The 25,397-nt window shown below is 38.8% G+C and overlaps 1 protein-coding gene across 1 annotated transcript; it reads left to right on the top strand.

The window, feature by feature from the left end:
- Positions 1-14,088: 14,088 nt before the first annotated feature.
- On the top strand, positions 14,089-15,779 carry LOC113706022 (putative F-box protein At1g67623). Its single transcript, XM_072062826.1, has 4 exons — positions 14,089-14,213; positions 14,312-14,408; positions 14,987-15,031; positions 15,372-15,779. Exons 1-4 carry the CDS (start codon positions 14,089-14,091, stop codon positions 15,777-15,779), a joined length of 675 nt encoding a protein of 224 aa, XP_071918927.1.
- The last annotated feature ends 9,618 nt before the right edge of the window (positions 15,780-25,397 follow it).

Genomic DNA, 25,397 nt, shown 5'->3' with positions numbered 1-25,397 from the left:
CTCCTTCCCATTGGGTGCCAACGTGGAGGAAGTCATTGGTTTCATTAGCCTGCTGCGCACAAACTCGTCATACGTAGCATATGGAGGGGGATCAGGGTATAGGCTTGCAATGGGCAGTCCATGAAGCACATCATGTAGCCTGTTTCCCGAAATTGTATCAGTGCTGTACATATCTGATGGCCGATAGGGAGGTTGCTTTGCACATACACATGCATACACCTGCCTAATAACCCTCTCGCCCAGGTAGTAAAATCTTCCCATGGGGCCATCCAAAAGCAATCTCGTTGCAGTTAGTTCCTTGGATTTGAGATACCGACTCGGCAATGCCATTGCAGGGAAGGGCAGCCAGTTGACCTATGACACACAATTAACAAGCGTAAGTACCTTTGGTTTGTTCAACAGGCGGAACAAATTCATAACATCAAAATAACACTTCAGCGGTAGAAACTATTGGATGTTCTAAGTACGGGAACTAACGTTTTCCGGGTTAATGGTGTCAATTGCGCGGCGAAAATGTTCGACCGTAGACGGTGATTGTCGGTTGGCTCTATTACAAGAGCGCCATCGCCACATTGTGGGTAATACGTCCCTCTCGTCCTGTTTCAGTTTATACGGAATTAACTGAAGAATTTCATAAGCCCACACCTACACGTGGTCGTACAAATTATGTCCACCGTTCGAGATGAACACTAACTGCCAGAAAAGTTTGTGTAACGGAACATGGAAATGTCGAATTGACACAGAGTGAAGGCAATTCTGGACTTACCTCCCAAACGAAGCTGTAGCCGCCAAGGCTTTTCGTCAGGCGTCGGGAGACGGCAGACATAAATCTGTACAAGGTTGCCATCCCCGCCCCTCCCCAGTTATAATCCCCTATACGTTCTACGTCCTCCAGCGCAGGCAGACAGCACAGGTGAATTGTTTCGGCCGTGTTGCTAAGTAAAGTGCGGCCAAGCATGTGTAGAAAGAAAACTCTAGTCAGATGTGCCAGCTGGACGTCGTCGTTCTCGTCAATCGCCTTGTCTTTGTAGAATGACAATATATCGGTAACTCTGATGGCACCGGCAGAAGCAAAAGCTGGCACCCAACCCAATTGCTCCTTGATATAATTGGCATTTTCCCTAACATTGTAATCCCACGGAATGGGCAAGCCGCCCACTGCAACACCTGTTATACAAGTGAAGTCCAAGGGTGTCAGTGTCATCTCTCCAAAAGGCAAGTGGAAGGAGTTTGTTGAGTCTCACCATCGCTCCGCAAGTGCGACAGGCAACTTCCTATCTCTATCGGCCACGGGCAAGTGGCTCAGAAAATCCCCAAACCCAACACTAACAACTTTCGCGGCCACCTTACGAGGCAACCTCTTCCACCACTCCATAATTTCGACTGACGACCCTCTAGGATAAATTGAATAGACTTCCTGTGCATTAATGTAGAACCAATTCAGCCATTTATATATATGTATAAACCAAATGAGGGGTTAGGGCAAAATAAGCACAAGTAATTGTGGACATTGATTATGCAACATTTACCCCCTGTGCAAGGAAAATGTGTGATATGTGGCTTTTCCGATCAACCAGCAGTTCTTGTGAGTGTTCTTCATCACGCGGTGGCCGGTAGCGATGGAGCCTGCCCATCGCACGGCTGTTGGAGTTGGATTTTGGACGAATATTGTGACGGCGCAGCCTATCACAAAATCCCTGTCGCCCCACCCGCGATTATGAACAGCTTTGCTGTTAAGTGTTGCGGCCTTGTAGGTGCGTAGGCGTCTTTCTTCGCGAGAAATTTGAACGGCTATGGCCAGGTTGGACGTGCAATGCCCTTGTACTTTCTAAGTATGGTTGCAAATTGGGAAACATGTGTGACAGTGACGGTCGGCGCGTGTGCTAAGCATGTTTTCATTGGCCTTTCAGTTTTACTTGGACGCCTAAGGAAACAGGTGGCCAACCTGCGCGTCATAAGCAATTAAATGTCTCCGAACGTTTCATTATAGCAAGGGGGAAAATTGGGGATTAGAAAGAAAAGATGAAAAATTTTGAATTTAAAAACACAAACCGCAATTTTGGGACATTAACAGCTAAAATTGAAAAGCAACTGTAATGGATGGTCCGGACGATAAACGAATACGGGTTGCCACAACTCCAATGACACTACTATGTGACACGGGTTAATATTTGAAATCAAAATAACATTCCACATAATTTCATAGTAGAGGTACTCGGCTGTGCAACGCACAGCCAGGGCCGTGTACAACATTAGTTAAATAAATAGCAACAAATGTTAAACTACATAATGAATAGAAATATAGGAAAAATATTAAGTATAAAAACAATTAAAATTTGCCGTGAAAAGAAATTTCATATATAAAGTTAACCCAAGTATATCATATTTGGAAAAAGAAATTTTAACCAATATTATGTGTACGTAATGATACCAACCCAGAAAAGAAAAGGAATCCATTATGAGTGCATTATCCGTTTAATAGTAGCATAGTTTTAGTTGTAATTAAATAAAGAGTAGCGATAATGTTTCCAAAATTTTAATAATTAGAAACTATATAGAAAGCCACAAAAAACCTGTCACTATCTCCAACATAAAAAAAAAAAATTACAAACTTGCATATTTTTCTTTCTTTTTTGAGAGAAATAGCGAGTTAATCTATCCATTTAAATCATGTCTAATAGCATTACAAATAGATGAAAACATTATCTAACGAAATAGTTATAGAATATGTATAGCAAGTTTAAATAAAAACATGAATTGGCATATTTGTAAATCTACATATGCAATTTGAAATCCAACAATTTGTTTGATTGCAAATATCTCTTCTTAATCAAAATTAAATTTTGTAATAATATTTTGTAAAGTGACACTCTAAGCTGAAAGCCTCAATACTAACTTGCACCACCAAATGCATTCCTTTGAAAACTGCAATTGTTTTAGCTAGTCAAATGAACAAAATATGATTAACTTCTTTAGCCAAAAAGTAATGACGTGTCCATTTCTATGCCTAACAATCAGCTCAAACTCTAATTACATTATCTATCATTATGGGCAATAGAAAAGGATAAGAGTAAGTCATATAGAACCAGTTTAAGTAAAAGATTCTTAAATCTAATTTTGCACTTCTTTTATGTCGAAGCTATCATTTGCTAAAATTAAAACCATGAAAATTAACTACCTATCATGGATACAAGCTAGTGATTCAAAATGTTGAATGAAGAGATATAAAATATTATCTTCGAATTCTAAATCGCTAGCCCTAACAATTATTTTACACGTCATCCACCTTATCCATTTTGTAAGCAATTTTCACAATTAATAAACTTTATATAAATTAAAATATAATTACCTATCCATAAATTAAGAGATTCTGATTATTTTTTAATTTAATAAGCATCATTTTTTTCTTCCTGATCCTCGTTTACCTTCGATTTTCATTTATTAGATTTTGTTGTCCTCTATTGTAGTACTATCACCCTATTATGAAATAACAATTTAAAAAAAAAGGGTTGGTAATATGCATAATGATGTTATTTATTTTATGAGGGAAAAGTAGTTACAATTCTTTCATTGTTAGCCTAAAAATTGTTCATGTAATCACCACTCGTCTTGTTGTCAACCTTAGTTTATTATTTTTCCAAAAATTAAAATATCAAAAAGTAGTGACAGGAAAAATAAAAAATAAAACACTAAAAAATTGTTTGTTTAGATTTGGGGAAAAATTTTCACAGCATCACATACCTCTTTTGGGCAAAAAAGAAAGTCAGATGAAGAAGAAATAGGTGAGAAAACCAATAAGCAAAGGTTGCGGATGAAGACGCAAAAAATGACAAAAAAAATATCAAATAGTATATACCCAAAAGAGACATTAAAAGTAGAAGAAATATGAATCTTTCTCTTAAAGTATAATGTTACTTTTTTTAATGTGGAGTGTATAATCTCTCTGTACTGATCTATAATGTTCTCTAATGGTACCATTTTTAAATTCTTTCCATACCAATATTAGTTTTATCACACTATTGTACGCACTACTTTGGATTTTAATACTGCCATGTTTCTTGATCTTTTAAATGCATGACATTATTTCCCTTTTATTTGCTATTTTAACAATATTCTTTTATTTAAGATGATTAAGTTAACTTCTACAAATATTAACAGCTAAGTTTTTTCTGTTACTAATAAGTTTGACAATGCTTTCCTATTATTTACCCTTCCACTTGTCAATTTCAAACCAACTTCGCATATTTAGAGAGAGTTGTACCATGATATAAGATATGAAAGTACTAGGAGGCGTCTGATGGATAGGGGACAGATAAACGAAGAAGGAAATGAAGATGCGTTTTCACATTTTTGAAAACTCAGCCGAACATATCAGTAAACAACACCATTTTTTTTAAACTTGTGTTCAGATTTATTGGAACGGCTACTGTAAATATTTGAAGTCAACAATTTTATGACCACGACATACCACTTACTAGGGGTGCAATAGGGTCGGGTTTGGGTTGGCAGGTTGGGTTGAGGCGTAGGTATAACAAAAAAACTGCTGACACGAACCCTACCCGCCAACCCGAAACGGATCAGGGTACCTGACATGAACCCGAAAACTTTCAGGTTGGCGGGTCGACCCGAAATGACCGAACCTTAATTTTAATTTATTAATTTATCACTGTAATTTCTAATATAATCAATTTGTCACAAAATTATTAGCATCATGAAGTAATAGAAATTTACATAAATAATTTCAACCCAAATCTAAAATAAATTAAACACCATAAAAGTGTTTATCCCAAACCAAATATAAAATAAATTAAAACAGCATAAATCTAAAAAATAACATAATATATTAGGGTTCCAAATATAAAACTTTTAACTTCACACAAGTTAAATAAATTCATTTAGGATTAAGTAATTAATGCCTTTGGAAAAAAAGAATGATTTAGTTTAGTTAGATAAAATAATTTTTATGTTTATTAAATTAGTTTTAATTCGTAAATCGGTCATATCAGGTCACCACGGGTTACCCGAAATCATTATACATTACATTTTTTTAAGCATGTCATGCATCACTTATTTCAAAATTTTTGTATATATATACATATATACACATGTATATATATTTTATTTATTATTCTGTACCACAATATAAAAAGATGTAAAAATATTATTTTCATTTTCAATACAATCCCGGGCTTAGGACGTGTTAATTGGATAATTAAGGAGCATAATGAAACTTTTTTTGAATGATTTAGCAGGCGAATTTGTAAATTTCAATTTACAGAGTCAACTCGTTGGGGACCATGACAAAGTAAAATGAACAACATCGCTCATTCTACCCTTGCAAACATCTGTGTTACAGAAACCCATTTGACCAATGAACCCAACTCTTTAAGTCTTTCGCTAATCTGCACAAGCCACGAAATGTGAAATACTAACACTTACGTTTATCAAATGTAAAGAAAAAGAATTTGCTGATGTGTTGCACAGTGCATATGGCCGGTAAATATCGGACTAAATTTCAAGGGGGGGAAATGGTTTCGTCCTTTCGCCATAGTTCAATGGCGATTTCGTCCGCCAGGCGCCAGTGTTCCACCCCAAAGCATATGTGAAGGGCCATGCTCAGTAGTCATTGAAAAACTATGAAATCTCACATTGGAATGTGAGTTAAAGCTGGACCAACTTTGACGTTCGACCGTTCTTCATCTGCCAACCGTATAACTCTGTGAAGGCTTGTCTAATAAGCAAGACTGGCGCCAGTCTTGTCATGAGCTCCATTGTGAAGGCTTCTCCAACCGCACACACCAACCGAGGCAATTTTACTGTCTAACATGAGCTCCTTGTAAGCCATGTGACTCGTATGATCACCGGAGCCAAATTTTATGCCGCCTTAAAAAATATAACAGCTGTGCCTTACACCAGTTGTTGAACCTAGTTGGGTCTTATTAACCCACTAACTCATACTACCGCTTCCGTAGGCTCCCATCCAACATAAAGAGCAAAAGATACAGTAACTGATACAAATGTATTATGATTAAAAAAAAAAGTCTCTTGCATGCCCCATTCGACCTAGATTACGAAACGTATTTGTTGACTTGAATGGAGGAAAGCCAAGTATGGCCGGTGTTTTATGCGAGAACTGCCTGGCATTTTATGTCATCCCAACTTCATAACGTGTTTTCGAAAAACGGGTAGTCAACACTTACTGCAGTAGGAAATACTTAAAGAGCTGGTCTTTTAACCTTCTAAAATTATTTTGGAGGGACGATACTCCGAATTCTATAAGAGCTGGTGTTTTATTCAAAAAATATTTTTTTTATCCCTTCCATTGTTCTTGTGTATGGAACAATGGGTACTCTTTTGTTGTAATGGAGGAATGCTTTTCATCCAGCTGCTATTTTCTTCGAAAACGGTTGCATTGTTATTCGACCAAATGTTTTTGTAGAAGGGACATCCATGTACCCTGTTGTTGTAATGGCGGAAACACATAAAAGGCTGGTATTTTCTTCGAAAAATCATTGTTATTATTGTATTCGTAAAAACATGTCTGTTTACGTGAAATGGGTCCTCTGTTCTCATATCCCTACCGAACCCGTCCACAGCTGGTCTTCTACAACGGAGTAGTGTAATTCAGAAATATGCATGCGATTTGGTTCTTGTATTTATCCCAAATAAAAATTTAGATGCAATGCCAACTGTGACTTATTATCGCACTAACCTAACTTTGGTTCGTTAACCGTAGTCCGGAAAAGGAATCATTATAGAGGCCAAACTACTGTTAACCACTCAGTCGATGCACTGCAAGCTCCTCCATTTAAACTCAGCTCCGTCATCCATTTCTCCTCCTATAAAAGCTTCACACAACTAAACATCTTGCTTGCATGCCCATTCACCCCCGCATTGGTTTCGCACAACAGCTTTCGCTATTGCATGCCGCTTCAGCTTCTACAACCACGTTCTATAAGTTTCGCATCTTTCTTTACCACCTGTAACATGTAACTATACGAAAGATTCGCTTCGTTCTGTATGTTGTAACCCCTGAACCGACCAGCCTCCTCGTAACATAATCCTTTTCCAGACTGACTCATGGCACTTGGACGACTTCCTGAAATACATGTCCTCAACAACGGAGGCATGGTCGGCTACTTTCAAGATGAGGTCTTACCAGTTCACCACATTGGAGTGAAGTAGATCATTGAGGAAGCGCTGGTTCGGTTAGACAGGTTTCCCGGAGCGGAGTTTTCGCAGTCGATGCTGGTGTCTTGCATCCCCGTTCGCAACCCCATTGCGAACGAGGAAGTATTCCGGTTGCTGGTCAAGTGGCGCCGTCGTCCACTCCCCCTTATGCAGAACTTGAAGGCGTTTTACATCATGACCTACAATGCCTGGTTTGTGGGCAAGAAGGAATTTGTTGCACATTTCCTCGGTCTAAAACCCCTGCTCCATACGGACGTATGGATCCTCTTCGGCGCCAACTTTCAAGACTGGTCTGTAACACGGTTTCTGGCTGAACAGGGGTATCCCGCCAGTATGACACGCAACGTTGCCATTGCGGACAACCTTCACACCGCAACCATTTGCTGGAATCCATCAGCTGTAGAGATCACGTTTGAAGACAGAGATGTTATTGACAGCCTTCTCCTCACTGTGGGGCGCAAAAAATACCGCAGCTTTCTCAGGGTAGCTACCACGGTTGCCTCGTTAAACCCTATGTTTGGTCTTATTGTGGAGCGTTTCGAGTGAACGGTCGCAGGTACAACGGTGTGCTTTTAATTTTTTTGTTCAACATCATATTTGGATGGTGGGTGGTTTCTTGTTCATGGCCCTTGCTGTTGTTGGGCGTACCATGCATGGTTTTGATTGTAAGCGTATGAAGGGTAGGGGTTAGGGGATGATAATATGCAAGGCCTGAAAATTAGAAGTGCACCGTTTGTCGGATATGTAAGCGGAGGTACTTAAATCCAAATATATAAGTAAGAACTTGTTTCGTCGTTCAACTCCACACATTTCGCTGTGATAAAACAACACAATTCTGTGCCACATCCCAATTGGTTGTACGTAAGCTTCAGGTTGTTCAGTTGGCTGGCTAAACTGAAGTTCATATTTAACAACGCAGCGGTTGCCATCGCAATGACTAATAACGTTCATCGATCAATCAACGATCCCTAGTACCTCATCCGCACACACATTTCGGGGGACAAAGTGTGACAGCCCCACCTCCCCCTAAGGCGAACCAGAGGGTTCGGCGGGCCGCCTGTCCAACTCTCGCCGGGACTCAGTCGATCACTACAATTCTCAAATGAATTACAATATAAATCTCAAATATACATCACATGGTCCACAAACATACATCCAAGTCTCCAATAATTACATGTCACAAATGCAGCGGAAACTGATTCCAATCGTGGAATGTATATTTACATCCATATCAATTTCAAATATTTATACAAGACCAACTCGTACATAAAATAGATCCAAACTTAAACTGTACACGATATAAGCCATCCAGTCACGTGAATAAGCACAACAAGCCCTTCCTTCGCCTTGAGCCCTGTGGGGGGGGAAATAAAACATTTTTGGGGTGAGCTAAAAGCCCAGTGAGTAACCAGTAAAATCAGTAATCAAATAGTTTTCACAAAAATTCATTTCATTGATGTCATGGTTCAGAAATCAGATGTACGTATTTTTGCTCTCGTGAGCCAGTGAAATCATTGTAATGTTTTAGAAGTTTAATAAGTAACCGGGGGTAAAAATGAAATTTTGTTACAGGTCAACATTTGCACAGTGAGAGTAAAACAAAAGCAGAAAATGACACCACATGGTAATTCCACAAAGCTCAATGAGCTAAAATCTCAATAAGGTTCCAAACATGAAATTTCATAACAAAGCCAACACATTAACCATCAATAATCAATAATTCAAGAAACAATTACAATGGAAAGCGATAGTAACATATTCATTAAAAGGATACCGCTCACATGGAGCGATTCATTTGTTCGTTCCCCTGACATTTCCCCTTATTCCTCCAATTATTTGAAAATTTCATTTTTATAAATAAACCCTCGTTCATCTTTTTATTCGTTCATCCCCTTTTCCGGACGTTGACCGGACTCCACCCATCCGACGTTGGCCGGACTCCACCCATCCGAACGTAGCCGGACTACAAGGTAATACTCGAGTATACCAAATTCACCCAGGGTCACCATATCGCCCGACCGAGTCCGCTTCTGGCTCGAGTCGATCGGTAACAAAGGGCAGTGGCCAATTCAGCCCAAAGGCTTACATCATGCGCAACTAGCATTTAATCATTAATCATTGAAAATTTCATATTTATTTAGGTCGAGTGCGATAAAGTACACACTCGCCTAGAAAACTCGTTTTAACAATCATCGAAAGCACTTAACACATTATCAATCAATAATAACAAGCCAATAAGTCAAGAATTACAGCAAACAAGGAACACTCATATGCAAGCACGCATGATATGCAAGAAAACAGTTCAAAAGTAACTTTGGAAATAGTTTAAAAGTAAATAATGCAAGAAAACGGTACAAAAGTAACTTCAGAAATAGTTTGAGGTCACTCACCTCAATGGCTCAGAAATCATCCATCATGTATCATTGCCTTACTCAAACCCAAGTCTTAGATCACAAACTCAATGCAAACAAATCCTTTAAAAGTTCGGACAGCACTTCCCCTACATTTGCTAACTTTTCCAGCCATCATGGCTTCATTATTTCCTCAGCCAGTCCCAAAGGTACACACACAACAACAAGTTCATCCATAGTCATTCAGCAAGCTCCAAGTAATACTAGTGCAAGTCAAGCTAGGGGAAAAAAAAATCCGGAAATGAAACTTAAGCTCAAAACCAGAAAAACAGTTTTGACGTCATTTTGCGGTAATGGTACCAAAGGCGTTATGATTGTCGGAAGAAGGTGCAAGACCCACCGTTTCGAAGATAAGAGATAGGTCTACAACAATGTAGAAGGCCACTCAGTCCAAATCCTAGCACAACTAGGTCAAATGTGCCAAGTACTCAACCGGAAACACCAAAAACAGGTTTACAAATCACATAATGCTGTAATTACTATAACTCAGTCTATATAGGTCCAAATGCCGAAATTCCAAAGGCATATGGTAGCTAAGACATCCAGATACATTTCATCAGAAGACACCAACACCTAAATCCAAAGCAATTCCAGTCAAAATGGCCAATTACAAGTGCAGTTTTCGCATTCTGATCAACCCAGAACAGCAACAGTAAAATCGGCATATCTCACTCTACACTAATCCAAATGGCCTGAAATTTTACAGGCACTTCAAACCCATCAATACCTACAACTTTCATGTTTTGAGCAAAGTCCAATTCGGCCTCTAACATGGTGCAATAAATTCGGGCAGAATGAAGAACTACAAAACCTAATTTTCTGAAATTTCTTCCAAAACAGAAATTGATTGCACTTAATCACTTTTTCCACCTCCTAGAGTCATTAAACATCATTTCCAATCATCATACATGACCACCCAATCATATCCCTATGAAAACAGAAAAATCCCCAAAAATAATAAAACTTCACCAATTCAACCAAACTCAAGAAATAATCCATGAAATTGCATCTTATAACACCACTAATCATGAATTGAACATCATTAGAGGAAGGAGAGGTGTTCATCCACCACTTACCTTAGCAAAACAAGAGGGAGAGCTACTTGTCACCTTAAGCTTCCAAACAACTTCACCAAACAACTCACTATCACTAAAAGAAGAGGTTTTATGGAGTAGAAACTAGATCAAGCAAGTGTTTTGGAGGATTTGAGCTAGATAATTGCCAAACTTTGAAGAGGTTTTTTCTTCCTTCTTTGCTAGAGAGAGAATCAGCCAAGAGGTTGAAGACAAGAATGAATTTTGTGTGATTTTTAAGATATTTAAGCAATTGGTCAAAAAGTCAAGAAAATGAATAGTAAGTCATAAGCTATTTCCAATACAATGGTGACACTTGTCACCTCCATAAATGCAATCTTATCTTTTTTTTTTCCTCTCACATCAATCAATTCACATCCTCTACTTATCCCTTAACACCCGATAAATTTTACACAGTATCCGGAATTTAACCTAATTGGTCGAATTTTTCCGAACTTTTCGCACTTGTGGGTCCCACGTCCGTTATATATTCTTAATTTTCTAAAAACTCTCCAATATTAGGAAAATCATTTTAAAACTATTTTTGCTCATAAAGTTTATCTGGGGAATTTTTCTAATCAAGAAAATGTAGAAAAACGGGCGATTAAAAAAATAAACCCTAGAAAATTACAAAATTTCCGGGTTCTCAAACTCATTTTTTTTTCGGGGCGTCACACAAAGGGAACATGCATTTCGGAAAATCACATAATGCACAATGTAAACAAAAACCAAATATGGAAATCTAGTATGTTATATAACGCAAAATCACCATTTACACAGTAACACTCCGCCGGTTGGGCCAACTTAGTCGCACATGCGGCAACCACCGGTTTACAACGGATGGACAAAAGGCAATGCCACAGCAGTAGCAACCAAAATTACAAGACCCTTTAAACGAGCCTAAATGCCCATTCTATCCTTATGGACACCATATTCCAGTACTGTACAGGGGGGGTTCGGAGGGAATGCAATCAACGGCAACACATTAATTCATGGTTTCAGAACCAGAACAAGGACAACCGCCACCACAGCAATGTTAAGGATCGTCACGTTCCTTTGCATGCTTCTCAATTCATCTATGATGGCAGACACCTCTGTCGCGGGTGTATTGGTGACGGGGGCGGTACTTGATGGGGCGGGATGGGGAACTTCAAACCCCGTTGCTCTTGCAAACTCATCACACTAGCCAATAAACGTTCGACAGGGCCTCTGCAATACAACTACCTTAGCAATCCAAAATATTTGTAGTATCAGTTATACCGAAGAACTTACCACGGCGTTAGCGCAGCGATAGTAGTGGCGCCCCCTGTTTGCTTCAGACTTCCAGACAGCACGAACTGCACAGTTTCGACCACAATTGTAATATAATGTAGGCCAGACCGTGCTATTGGCCGATCCGGTTGAAGAGGAAAAAGCCATTCGCAAAGGTTAATCTCCTCCAGTACACCGCCTAACTTTATCCCTGCCAAACACAAGGACACTGCCTTCCCACGGTGTCCACGGACAGGTCCTTTAACACGAATTTGGGGGTTGGAGGGAATAGGTTTTCCCCAACAGTAGTCAACACATTTGTTTGCTTATTTAGTTGATGTTTCGGAACGAACACAATAATAAATATGAATAATCTCACAAACCTCCCCTGAGGTTTCTGATACTTTCACTGGCATCCCCTGAGCTTCTCAAAATTTCACTTACCTCCCTTACTTTTGAGTTTTTTTGTAACACAGCAGTCAAAATCTGATTACTATTATTTTCATCTGTGACAAGGTATTTTTATTCCGTGGATGCCCCTTTGGTCCTTGTATTGGTAGAAGTTTCAAAGAAGAATAAATTATTAGAATGATTACTAGAGTTGAGGGGTTCTAAGTACAATACAAAAAATTGGGGAGTTCCCTTGCTGTGGCAGGAAAAATGCCGATTTTCATAAATTTTAGGTCAACTAGTAGGTTAGCTATTTAACATAAAATAAGTAACTAATTAAACTAATTATATGGAAGAAACTCGTAATAGAGGAAACCTATACAAAACGGATATAGTACTGGGCAATCACCTTTTTTTTAAACTTTGACGTATTTAATTTATGTTAAATACAAAACCTATTTGTTTTCCTTTCGTAAAAATATTATTATATCACCTTTTAAATTTACGTACGTTAACTGATTGACAAATGTATCTGGTGGTTGGTAATTACACTTAACTAGAATAACAGAAGTTTAATATCTAATGAAGGTGATTAAAAAATTATTACTCCTAAGCTGCAATAGACGAAGTTATTTGGCGCCAATTTCTGAAGGTTAAATTTATGTATTTAACATAAATTTAGTATGTTGATTATTTTAAAAAAGAGAAAGAAATAGCGCATAACATACCAGCTCTTTGTGGGAAATTGACAGGTTTTGTAGGGTATGCATTGTACCGTATTTTTATGGGAAACATACCGGCTCTGTATAGGAAAATTTTGGTTAAATAGCGGCCCAAGGAAACCTAGTATGTTTTCTGTGTAACATAAATCAAATATGTGAAAGTTACATAAAAAAAATGTTATGAAACAACTACAAGTGTGGATGTCCCTTTGTATTCCCAAGAGTATTAATTCTTGATTTATGATTACATTATGTATAGAAGTTACAATCCATTACAGGTACAATCCTCTACTCATTTTCTCTCATATTTCAATTGAATTATAGTTTTAATTTAATTTGTTTATAACAAAAAATAATACATAAGCATATTATAATAGAGAAAACCCTTACAGAGGATAAACAGCAGCTCTTTATGCCTTTTACCCCACTTGGCGAATAAACACCAGCTCTTTATGCCTCTTGTCAATTAATGGGTTCCAGTTGGGACATCCGTGGCAGCATACGAGGAGTCAGTGTAGCGGGAGTATATGCATCGGACGCGACCTTTTGGTTGCCATTTACCCTGGCGGACCTGTCTGCCATATCTGTGCTAGCGACTTGTAGAAGTTGGTTGACGACCCATTACAGGTACGAAGTATGTCTCCGAATGTTTATCACTGTCGAAGCTCCTTTGCTCTGCGATGAATGTCGGTCAATTTACGATGAACGTGTACTTCGTGACTGTTCATGTTCCCTTGCTATCGGTGTATTGTTACGGCTACAATGATTTAACCATATTGACATATACGTTGTTCGGTTTAATAAACTGTTTCGGATGACTGTTTTTTGACGACAGAATATTGCGTCATTTGCAGGAGAAGGCGCCACTGTCCCATTTCTGTTCATTTATCGCTAAGGTTAGTCGGTGTCCCAGAAATTGGGGAACTCCAATATAACCGTATTAATCATTATTGCATTTTATTAGGAAGTACGTGTTGTTTGAAGTTTACTCCATTCTTGGGGCTTTGACGGATTCACTCAACTGTTGGCAGTAAAAGGAGTTAACCGGACATGGCCAACGAACAAAAATGGAATTCAACTACCTCCATCCTCTCCCTTCCGACCGAGGTGCTATCGGAGGTGCTTGCACGTGTCGCATCTTCTTCGTCGACTGATCTTTTTAGCGCAAAACTATGGTTCGTTATACTCTCTTAATACACACAGGAAGAGGCCTATTCTTGTTTGACATGTGCTTTTCGTTTGAGTTTAATGGATCATTTCTCTTATTTTGCAGCTGTAAGTTGTTTAACGAGGTGTCCGACGCAGACACCATATACCAGCGGGTGTCACTGCAGAAGTTTGAAATCGTCCCCTGGCACAAAAACGACAAAGTGTCCAGGTTCCTGAAGAAGTGCAGACAATGCAAAAAATTCAGAAGCGGTGTATCGGAAAGGCGTGGTAAGCATCGCGCTGATGTCCCGTTTGCTTGAAAATATGTAGACTAAGCTCACATCATCTCTTTCATTTGAACTTCATTGTGATTTTGGTCTGCAAACTTTACAGCCAAAAGATATATACAACCCATACTTTAAGATGACGTGCACCACCTGTTTATGAGCTTGAATCTTCATAGATGCTTGCCTTGCTTCTGCTGAACATTTTTTGGTCAAAAAGAAGTTCATGTCTGGTTAAGAATATGTTATCATAGTATTGGGGCAGAATTATCTCAGCATCAATGACATCAATATTCTATATTGCCAATTCTTTACATTTTGTGTTCTTTTTTAGTTAACAAAAAATTGCTATTATGTGAAATTTTCTCTGGCTAGCAGTGCTTATGAAGATAACTTCAAGAATTCTGAGTAGCAGAGAAAGTTACAAAAGAAAGTTTGCAAACTCGGAATGTAGAAAACAACCTCATAGATGCTCATTTGTGGCCCATCTTTTTGCACATTATGAACATTTCTAGGAACATTTTGGCAAATCTGGCAGTAGAGAAATTGAGATACAGGAGGTGATTAATAGATCAGTGTGGCAATACCAATTTGAGTTTGATGGGTAAACAGTGCCCCTGTTTGTCAGTGAAAAAGATCAGACTTTGAACATAGAAGAGAATGCTTCTTATTCTTGGTCAAAAATTGTTAAGATGGATAGTTCTTTATTTTGTGCTTAATTTAAGTTTAGGGTCTAAGTTTAGCTAGATTAGCCTTACCCCCACTCATCACTGAGGTGCTTTGGTCATGACTAAATAATTCTTGTCCCGCTGCCACTGGTCCGCCTGGACTTTTTGACTTTTTCGTTACTATTTCAATCAGTTTTATGGAAGAGTGTAATATCAACCTTGCACTGCTTAGGTTGACTATTTTTCGGACAAGCATGTGGACTCTGCATTGGAATGCCTCGAAGAGGCTGCCAATTCAGGCCACCCCGACGCTGCATATGCGTTGGGAATCATTTACATCTTTGTTGGTACCGACGAGTTAAAGCGCAGAGGCATCCGACTGCTGAGCGGGTTGAAGAAATCCAGATTCTTGCAAGGGGGAGTGAAACTTTGTCGTGACAATTTGCGAGCGCTGCTGAGGATGATATGGGTCAAGAATCCTGTGTTTCTAAACCCAACGCCCATTTGTTGTGCCATGACACACGAGAGGAAAACATCTTCATGGCCTATGGATGCCGATGACGTGGAGGAGAGTACATGTGAAGGCTGCGCTTGCGATGAAGAAATTGGAGCAATTTGTGCCGCCCTACCGAACCGTTAGTGTATAAGATAGAATGTTCATAACTCCTTTTACTGCACAAATTTGTCACCAGCGTGTACCAATTAATTATGATTTTTCACTGAATTGACCGCTACTTCGTACTCTCTTAATATTACTGGTTTGAGTCCCTAACAATAGCTTATGTTGGCCCTTGTATGTTCTGCAAAATATCACTTTCTCGTAAAAGTCCAGCTCTTTATGGCTTTCCTGGAAATAGATAAGAACAGAGTACCCGTTTTGCCATAAATTAATTTTTTTATCGGGTAAAAGTACAATAAAATCGATTTACATTAATTGACCAGTTCTTTATGGCTTTCCTCCATTATAAGAACAGAGTACCCATTTTTGCGTAAATAAAATTTTTTTTATCGGCTAAAATAAAAATCAAATCGATTTACGTTAATGTTTCTGAACTCTTTATGGCTTTCCTCCAGGCAACAACAGAGAATCCTTTTTCCTATAACTAAATTTATTTATCGGATAAATTTATAAAAATAAACTCGAGTACAATATAAGACCAGCCTTTTATGGCTTGCCTTTACAATAAAATCGATTTACGTCAACAAATTTATTTATGGGATTAAATGAAATTAAACAAGTTCTTGAATAAAACGCCAGCTCTTTTTGGCTATCGTCCATAAATTATCCATTTTTTGATTTTTCCATAAGCTAATTCAGGGGAGGTTTCTGAAAGTATCCCTTATAATATATGTGTAATTAATATTAATAAATTATATAAATACATAATTACATTTGTTATTATGAATAGATTGTAATGTAACCCCTTGCGGGTTTGGCTTCCGCATAACCCACTCCGGAATACACGCTCCAATACCGAATCGGGTTGATTTTCGTTTGACTAAATCGGGTTTGCCTCCCTCCACGCCCGTCCCCTCCTGATCAATTATCCCACAAAAAGCTTGTCTTTCTTTACCTTCTCATCGTTTCTCCTGTTAAGTCCATCAAATATTGCTTCTGTTGTTGTGTGAACACACTGAACAGCTTCGGTTTAAACTTTCCCCCCTTCTGAAATTTGGAGCATTTCGAACAGTTTTGGGCGGCAAGGTCCAAATAAATCGGATTTATCGCGTTCGTTTCCTCTGTTGCTCAAACTACTCAACACTTGAATCGCATCCCGAAGCAAGCATAGCTAGTAACATGGAGGCCTGTATGAGTCTTCCAGTGTATGCAGGCATGTGGGTCGACTTAGAAGCTCTCGCTGGTGAGTGTATGGATATCACGGAATATCTTAATGCCCAAAATTTGTTAAATTTGCTGGCACATAATGACAAGTGCTATGCTGCGATGGTTAGGAAATTCTATGCTAACTGTAGGGCAAATAAGCAGAAGTCTGTTCTGCGTTCAGTGGTTAGGAATGTACACATGGAATTGTCTACTGAGGTTTTGTGTTCAGAGTTTGGGTTGGTTGACAGTGGATACACGGTTGACTATAAACGGATTAGCGCAAAGAATGTACATAAGGTTGCTGTGAAAGGGTACAATGACCTACAATTTCTTGGAGAGATTAGGCAAAATGGTGACAGAGTTATGAACATGGGAAAAAAATTAAGTTTTATGGGCCGTATATGAAAGTGTTGCCACGGCTGTTGCATCTGATAATAACTCATAACATTTTACCCAAAACCGGAAGTATAACTTCCGTTAGTGCATTAGAAAGAGTTATATTGTGGCATATGTTACACAAACAACCCGTCAACATAGGCAATTTGATCATTGCAACAATGCTCAACAGGATTAAGAAGATTAAAAGCAGGGAGAATAAGAGAACACATCTCCCTTTTGGTATGTTGCTGACCAGGTTCTTTAGGCGCTTTAATGTGCCATTCTTGGCTGACCATGTTGACAAAGGATTTTACGCCTAAAAAATGGGAGTATCGTACTTAAAAAAACTGGCATTCAAATATGAAGATGGTGGTTGGATGTGGAAGAAATCCTATACCTCTTATGCTGTCAATGGTCCGACTGGGGACGCGAATACAAAAGTTTCAGAAATAAAAGAGATGGATAAGGGGGGAAGTGTGCTGGGGTCCAGGTGAGGCCGGTTGTGGGGGAAAAGGCACACCTTGAAGATGTTGTCATACTATCTGAACAAACCACAAAAGGGGCAAGTGTATGTGACAATGTTATTTTACTGCTTTTTGTTTCTTCTTCTCGATGGCAACACAGGAGCATAACCCAATATTTGTATGAATAGGTTGTGGATAAAGTGAGTCAAATTTTACAACGGGTTGGTGCCAGCGAAGTGATGGACATGAGATTTGAGGAATTGCCATTTCTACGAGATGTAAGACATGCTCTTGCGCTCTCCTGTAATCTCCTTTATATATGCTAATACCTTTATTGTCCAGTGTGTACCACAAGCCTCCGGCGTAGCACCTGATGAATTGAAAGAAGCCGTATGTTTTCATGTCAGACACCTCGTCCCGCAGATGTATGTTAAAATATCGGTACTGTCAATGGCTAACACTGATCTCGCTTTCATCTGATTATTGCACTCATGTCAATCATTGTTCACAGCTGTGTCAGTACACTAGATAGGCAGCATCTCTTTGATATTACAAGAGAAGAACTGGAGCAAGTGATGCTTCTGGAGACATGTCTCAGTGACAGAGTAAGTTTTTTATGCGATTGCACAGGCGTACCTTGTTCACTAATCTCGCTAAAAATAATAACTGAATGTTGAATGTTTGAATTTGTTCCATTCTGTGAAGGTTGTGACCCAGTACCTTCACTTACTCCAGAAAGAATATAAGCAATTTGTTTTCTTTAATCCTATATTTTGGGTACGTAACGAAAATTATTGAATGTGCTGTTGTGCCTTGCAAAATGTGGACCTAATACTTGCTTCTCAATCACTTCGTTGTAGCTGAAATGCGTGTTAGACTATCCATGCATATCTCCCGCAACCAAAAAATATTCGTTGAACAGAGCAATGACGACTCCATGACAAATCCTGAAAAGGTAAACATTAGCTATCATTCTCGCCTTTACATTCTTATACAATATGAGTTGCACCTGCATGTTAGTGGAATTGGATTCAGCCTAACATGCCTTAGCTTTTAACACATTCAACATTGGTTGTTGTATGCGATTGCAGATTTTTTTCCCAATCGTTTATTCAAATCATTGGTTGCTCATGATTGCACATGTCAAGGACAAACAAGTGTACATTGTTGATTCTATGGACAATTACAAAACCTTCTACCAAGGTTTGATGCAATCTGTGGTGAGTAAACTTCAAAAGCGTACCTTAACTTCATTTCCGAAGAAGGTAACATATTTCTAACATTTGATACTTGCTGTATTTATTTCCTTTTTTAGGAATGGATTTTGATGGAAATTTTTCATGAAAATCACCCCTGGACATTTATTGTTATAAAACACAAACTAAAACAGACAGACGCGGCGAGTTGCGGGGTTTTCACTTTGAAGTTTGCGCAATGTTGGGCAAAAAGGTGTCGGCCACAATTTGTAAGTGCACAAATGGACAACCCCTTATGGCAACATCACCTCTATTGTGTCTGACATTGTTTCTGAATGTATGTACAGCTTGATGTTGTCATTGCTAGAAAATTTATTGCCTGGGAGATCGCTTTGGGGAAACTTGCGGACCCGTTCGCTTATGCTGCTTTCCTGATAGAAAATAAACAGGCACATGAGGCTGTAACTAGAGGAGATTTACAAGTTGATGCTACCAAGGATGTGGGGCATCAGGAAACAGGGAACGGTACATTTTGTCTCGCCTTTACTGTAATTGGTTCGTTGCATATGAAGGCAATATTAAATTTTAAATTCTTTAGGGCTGTAGCAAATTATTGGTACGAAATTAATCATTGTTTAAAGGAAACCATAAAAAGTGTATGTACCTCTGTGCCGATGCATCTCCTCGTGACCATTACGGTCACAAATTGCTTTTCTACTCCAGTTATGATATTATTGCAGGGCTGCTGCTCACAAATCTGGCTAATATATTCTCGAGCCCAGAACTTTGCTTTACACTTTCCAATTCCGCTTGTTTGATTTCGCATTATGACATTCAAATTGGATCTCACATGCAAAATTCGTGTGCTGAAATGCTGTATGCCTTCAATTTTTTCCCAACCGAAGGTACAAGGGTGAAAACAAGCCCGCCAGAACTTGCGTCCGCCAATGATTCAAAGAAGAAGTTTCTTATTCTTGATTTGAATGGAGTGCTTCTGGGCAGTCCATTTACAAGGATGACCAGAAATCGGGACTTTAATTTCAGACCACGTTGCTTTGAATTTTTGCAGGTCTGTCTGTCATATTTTGAGGTGGCTGTTTGGTCATCAAAGCTAAGGTATCCGCCAACCTATATTTGAATTGCTTCGTTAACTAGAACGTCCACAAGTTTTTCTGTTATGTTCTTAATTCAACACAGCTGTGCTTTCTGCAGCCACAACATTCAACCAGTGTTGAACAGGCTATCCGAAAAAATGAATGAACGTTTGGAGCAGAGACTGTTATTTGTTTGGGCGAGATGTCATTCACAAATTATTTCGATTGTGTGTAGTCAGTCCATGTGTAAGACTTCTCATAAATGAAAGTTGGGAATAATCAATATTGCGCAGGATCAGTCGCGGTGCACTATGACACAAACCAGTCTTGGGGAAGATCCAGACAAAAAGGTGATGTTTAAAGACCTGAAACATGTGTGGGGAGAATATAAGTCGTACAACAACTCTAACACGATATTAGTCGATGATTCTCCGTATAAATCCTTCCTTAATTCTGTAAGTGTACCATACCCACTGATCGTTATGTTGTATATGTTCCGGTATGCACAAATAACATGATCAGGACTAACTGTTTCCGTATTACTCATTCTTCAGCCGTTCAATGCCATCTTCCCCACCTCTTATACATGTTACACTGTAGAAGACAATTATTTGGGTAAGACGCGGTTTGCGATGCTTTGAAATGTGGCTTTTGCTACGGTAAGCACATGATGAAAGATTAGCCTGACACAAAACTTATTTGCAGATCCTGAAGGAGATTTTGTATGACACCTGAAGAAATTGGCCAGTGCCGATAATGTACAAGATTTCATTAAGCGAAACCGTTTTGGACAATCACCCGTAACAGAAGGCAGTGTGGAGTGGAACTTTTATGTTAATGTTGTCAGCAAACTTGGACTGCAGAACACAGCAAAGCGAGTGACGCGCAAACGGGAAGCCCCAAACAGATATTATCCGGAGGTATCCATTGCATTCATGTTCAGGAATATGTTCACAATAGTTCAACACCTCGTTATGATAGCTAAAATTGCGTCTGCTCATATGCACAGACCAAGAAAAAAAGGAAATTTTGAATGCATGAGGAAGATCATTGTTCACTGTACGGAAGCTTCTCCAAACCATTGGAAGGCGAGTACCTCTCTTCTGATGGGACACAGAAGCAAAACTTTTGTGCTTTAGTGAGACACTGGGCCTGTCAAATTCATATATGTTGGTATTACTTTCTTCTCTTACTTGTGTTTTTGTTTGCAAAGGCCCGTCGCTGAGTTTTTTTATGCAAATTCTAAAAATGTCGAAGTTTGGAATGACGTATGTTGTCTTTGAGGTTCTGGAATGCACATGAGGAAAAATTATCAGATAATGCCTGTAATTGCTGTTAAATGCAGGATGCGTCAGCCATATACTCCTGCTACAAACGTTGGCATGTAGTGAGTTTAGCCTGTTTTCATTGCAGATGTTTGTTGGCAACTTCTCGTCTAAACATTAAGGATCTAAATGTCACTCACTAAATCTGTCAGTCTAGTTAACCTCTCGGATACGTGCAATACTAACAGTGCGTCAGGGAGCAATGGTTGACATTAATTGAGCTAGGCTCCTTACTTTGCGTCTGTACCAAAATAAAGTCCAGCAATGGAATTTGTTAACCAACACGAAGTCTGTATGAGTAATGTATTCCTTTACCTAACCCCTGGTTGAATATGTCATTGGATAGTGAAAATTAGCTGCTGGACTAGGAGCTTAAGATTGCCTCACTTTTGAATGGGGATGTCTAAGCTGCTGACAGGCTTGGAGAACTTACAATACTTTTGTGGGCCTGTATTCATGCATTCGTTGGACAAATTGGAATACGTTATTGAAGGGATGCACATGACGCAGGCACAGATGTTTCCCATCATGCAAATGGTTTGACGGAACAGGTAACATACCCAGCAGCTTGGACATACCCCTTGTTTTGGATGTGACTTCAGGCTGGAAGGTTGTCTTGCATGAAGAAAATGGTTCAGTCTATTATTGAAATATTGAAACAGGAGAAACTTCATGGGAAGTTCGTGGTTTGCCCAGATAATGCCTGTTTGTGTAGACAGTGCAAGCGATGCGTTTATTGCTGAACGGTTTCAATTAGAAAATGTAATTGGCTGGATTCTATGATTCCTGCAGCAAATACTGCTATTATATTCTTGTAAATATGCCATGGGTATAGACACACGTGCATGGTATAGAAGCAATTTGTAGCAGAGCAAGACTGCTGTGGTGGTGCTCTTGGTTTGGTGTTGAATTCATTGGTAACATGAAATTATTGTTCATTACAGCCAGTTCCATAGCTTTTCACTGTCTAGTTTGCGTACAATAGCAGAATGTATCACTTTTCCATAAAAGAACAGCTCTTTATGACCTTCCTCCATTATAAGAACAAAGCACCCATTTTTCCACCAATACATTTATTTATCGGATAAAATATATAAAAACTCGTTTTCCAATAATGGCTTTTCTCCATTATAACAACAGAGTACCCTTTTTCATAAAAAAAATTTTATTTATCGAAAAAAATAAAATAAATTAGTTCTCTAACAAAACACCAGCTCTTTATGGCTTTCCTCCATAAATTATCCAGTTTCCCATTTTTTCAAACGCTAATTCAGGGGAGGTTTGTGAAATTATCCTGTATAATATATATGTGTATATAATATTAATAAATTATATAATTATAATTATATAAAATATTAGTTATGGGTGAAGAACGGAACAAGAGAATTACGGGTGAATTATGGGTGAAGAAAGGAAAAATATTAGTTATTGATGAATTATAGGTGAAGAACGGAAGAAAGCCCAGTTTTCTGATTTGTCAACTTGCTGGAAATCCCATAAAGTACATGACACAGGGCCACCGACAAAGCTTTGCAGTGCATTTAGAAATTTATTTTAGGATATAGTGGGAATAATGAATTTTTGTATCACACAAAATTTAGTTAAAGGCGTTGTGTTATAAAAGTCAACCTCTTTATGCCTTTCTTCCTTCATACGGGGCACCAGTACCCAAGTTCATCAAATACAAATTCATTTATCGAAAAGCAAAAAAATAGACCCGTAGTTCATAAAACAGTAGCTCTTTAAGGCTTTCTTCCGTTAAACTGACACAGTCCCCAACGTGCATCAAATACAAATGTATTTATCGGATGAAATATAGTTAAAACCATTCTTGAATAAAGATCAGCTCTTTATGGCTTGCGACCGTGTTACACTGATAAAGTATCCTGCTGCCTTAAACACATGTATTTACCGGATGAAATGTACTTAAACCCGTTGTCGAATAAAAGAGCAGCTTTTTAATTGTAACATCTGTTATAAGTACAAGGTAACCATTCTCCGTTAAAAAAATATTCATTTATCAGCTTAATGTAAATTAAACCCCTTTTCCAATAAAACACCGGCTCTTTATAAATTTCCTCCACTATGACAAGAGAGTACCAATATCCCATACTTACAAAGTCACTTATCGGATAAAATTTAATTGAACATGGTTTGCAATAAAACACCAGCTATGTATGGCTAATTTATTTGTTCGATCAAATCGGATCGATATTATACTTGAGTGCCATTTACCCGTTAGCATAGAATGCAAACCAACAAACTAACCTATTGCAGGTTTAAACTCCGTTTTAAGACAGATTGTTTCGGATACGTCAACACACCTAATTCATAAACTCTCGCGAAACATCAATTTAAACGCGTTAATTATTAATTACCACAAATCAAATATTTCAATCTTTTTTCATTTATTTCTAATTAGTTCATACCATGGATCACTGTACGCTAGTCATAACCAACCACAAATCTTCTCTTAACTCCCGACCACATGAAGATTGTGGTACTCGTTATCCCCATGGCAAGGTCTCCCCACACCACCGCCGGCGAGTTTGCTCGGTTGAACCAATATCCCATACTTCCTCTAATGAAACTCAGATACACACCAACCGCTTGCCTTACTATGGCAGCTTTTGGACTGTCTGTCTCCGTCTTCTACATTTTCGGCTACGACGACGTGCATCCGAGTATGACAGCCCCTATTACATGCCCATTTCCACAAAATGCAGCTACTTTGTCTCTCTATCTTGCCACCTTCATCCAACCTCAACTTTATTCATCTCCAACCTCCTGTGAATGTTCGCTTTCCGCATAATTTGATGACGGACAACGTTGGCATCATCCAGAACCAAAGACAGTGCTACTTTGCGCCGCTCCTGCTCCGAATTGTACTGCGCCGATAAACTTGTTACTATCTCCATCGTTCGCAACCAAAGCAAGCAAACACACTTACTGTTATAGCACACGACGCCATTCCTTTTTGCTTACCTGATTCCATTTCCAGCTTCCAATTCCACTTGATAACATATCCATGTACTTCAGCATGAATAACCCACAATCCCACCTGCATTACAAATCATAACCACAAATTTAGACACAACTGTTGCTGAACTATGGAAAAAACTTCCAAAACTATGCAGGTGCAACTTACGCATTCCGTTGCTGTGGACATGTGGCTGCAGCTTTTATTTTGTACAGCCAAAGGCATGACGAATACTGCCCCTCCAAACCATAAGTAAGCGCTGCTTCCAACCTTTCAATCTTAGGGCCATACAAGAAAAACATATGTGATTTTAAGTTTACTGCCACCAATTGTAAAGGTGATGGTCGTGTTCATGAAATGTTTGACAAACCAACTTAGTTTACCATTGTCTCCACGGAGCTGCGCCTATTCATATCCGTTTGCTCGTGTCCTCTCATTGAATCATAAATTAATACTTCGTCGCTTGCCATGTCCACCACACACATATACCAATGCTCATTGTGCCACATTGGCACGAATATCTGAAGCATAGCAGCGGTTAGTTAGTCATCATCATGGGAATCTGTATCTATTCCATTATGCTACATAACACGGCAGCTTCTCGTACCTTCTCACACTTTTTTATATTACCTCTCACTTTACATTCCTGTAGATATGTACAGTACAGCTCGTCTGCTGATTTGTTGAACTCCAAAATCTCTTGCTACAACACGACAGTAAAATATGATATTTTTTAATATGAATGTACGTACTCACACCCCCCAACTTTGGCCGAACACTTGTACCTGAAACCAAGTTGGCATGAACCACCATCGAATTGACTGATCTACAGCACGCCTTTCGAGCCTTGCTGTTTTCATCGCACAATAGCAATTTATTATCTGCACCAAACTCAATTCACATCACTTCCTCCTCCATGAAACAGTCCACGTAACACCACCCAATTTCAATTCCTCGATTTACTCACATCGCATGCCATGGGTTTTTCAGGAAGCA

Source organism: Coffea arabica, chromosome 8c, assembly GCF_036785885.1.
Source record: "Coffea arabica cultivar ET-39 chromosome 8c, Coffea Arabica ET-39 HiFi, whole genome shotgun sequence".
NCBI lineage: Eukaryota > Viridiplantae > Streptophyta > Magnoliopsida > Gentianales > Rubiaceae > Coffea > Coffea arabica.
The sequence above is the reverse complement of the archived record's forward strand: the minus strand, read 5'-3'. Positions and strand labels throughout refer to the sequence as shown.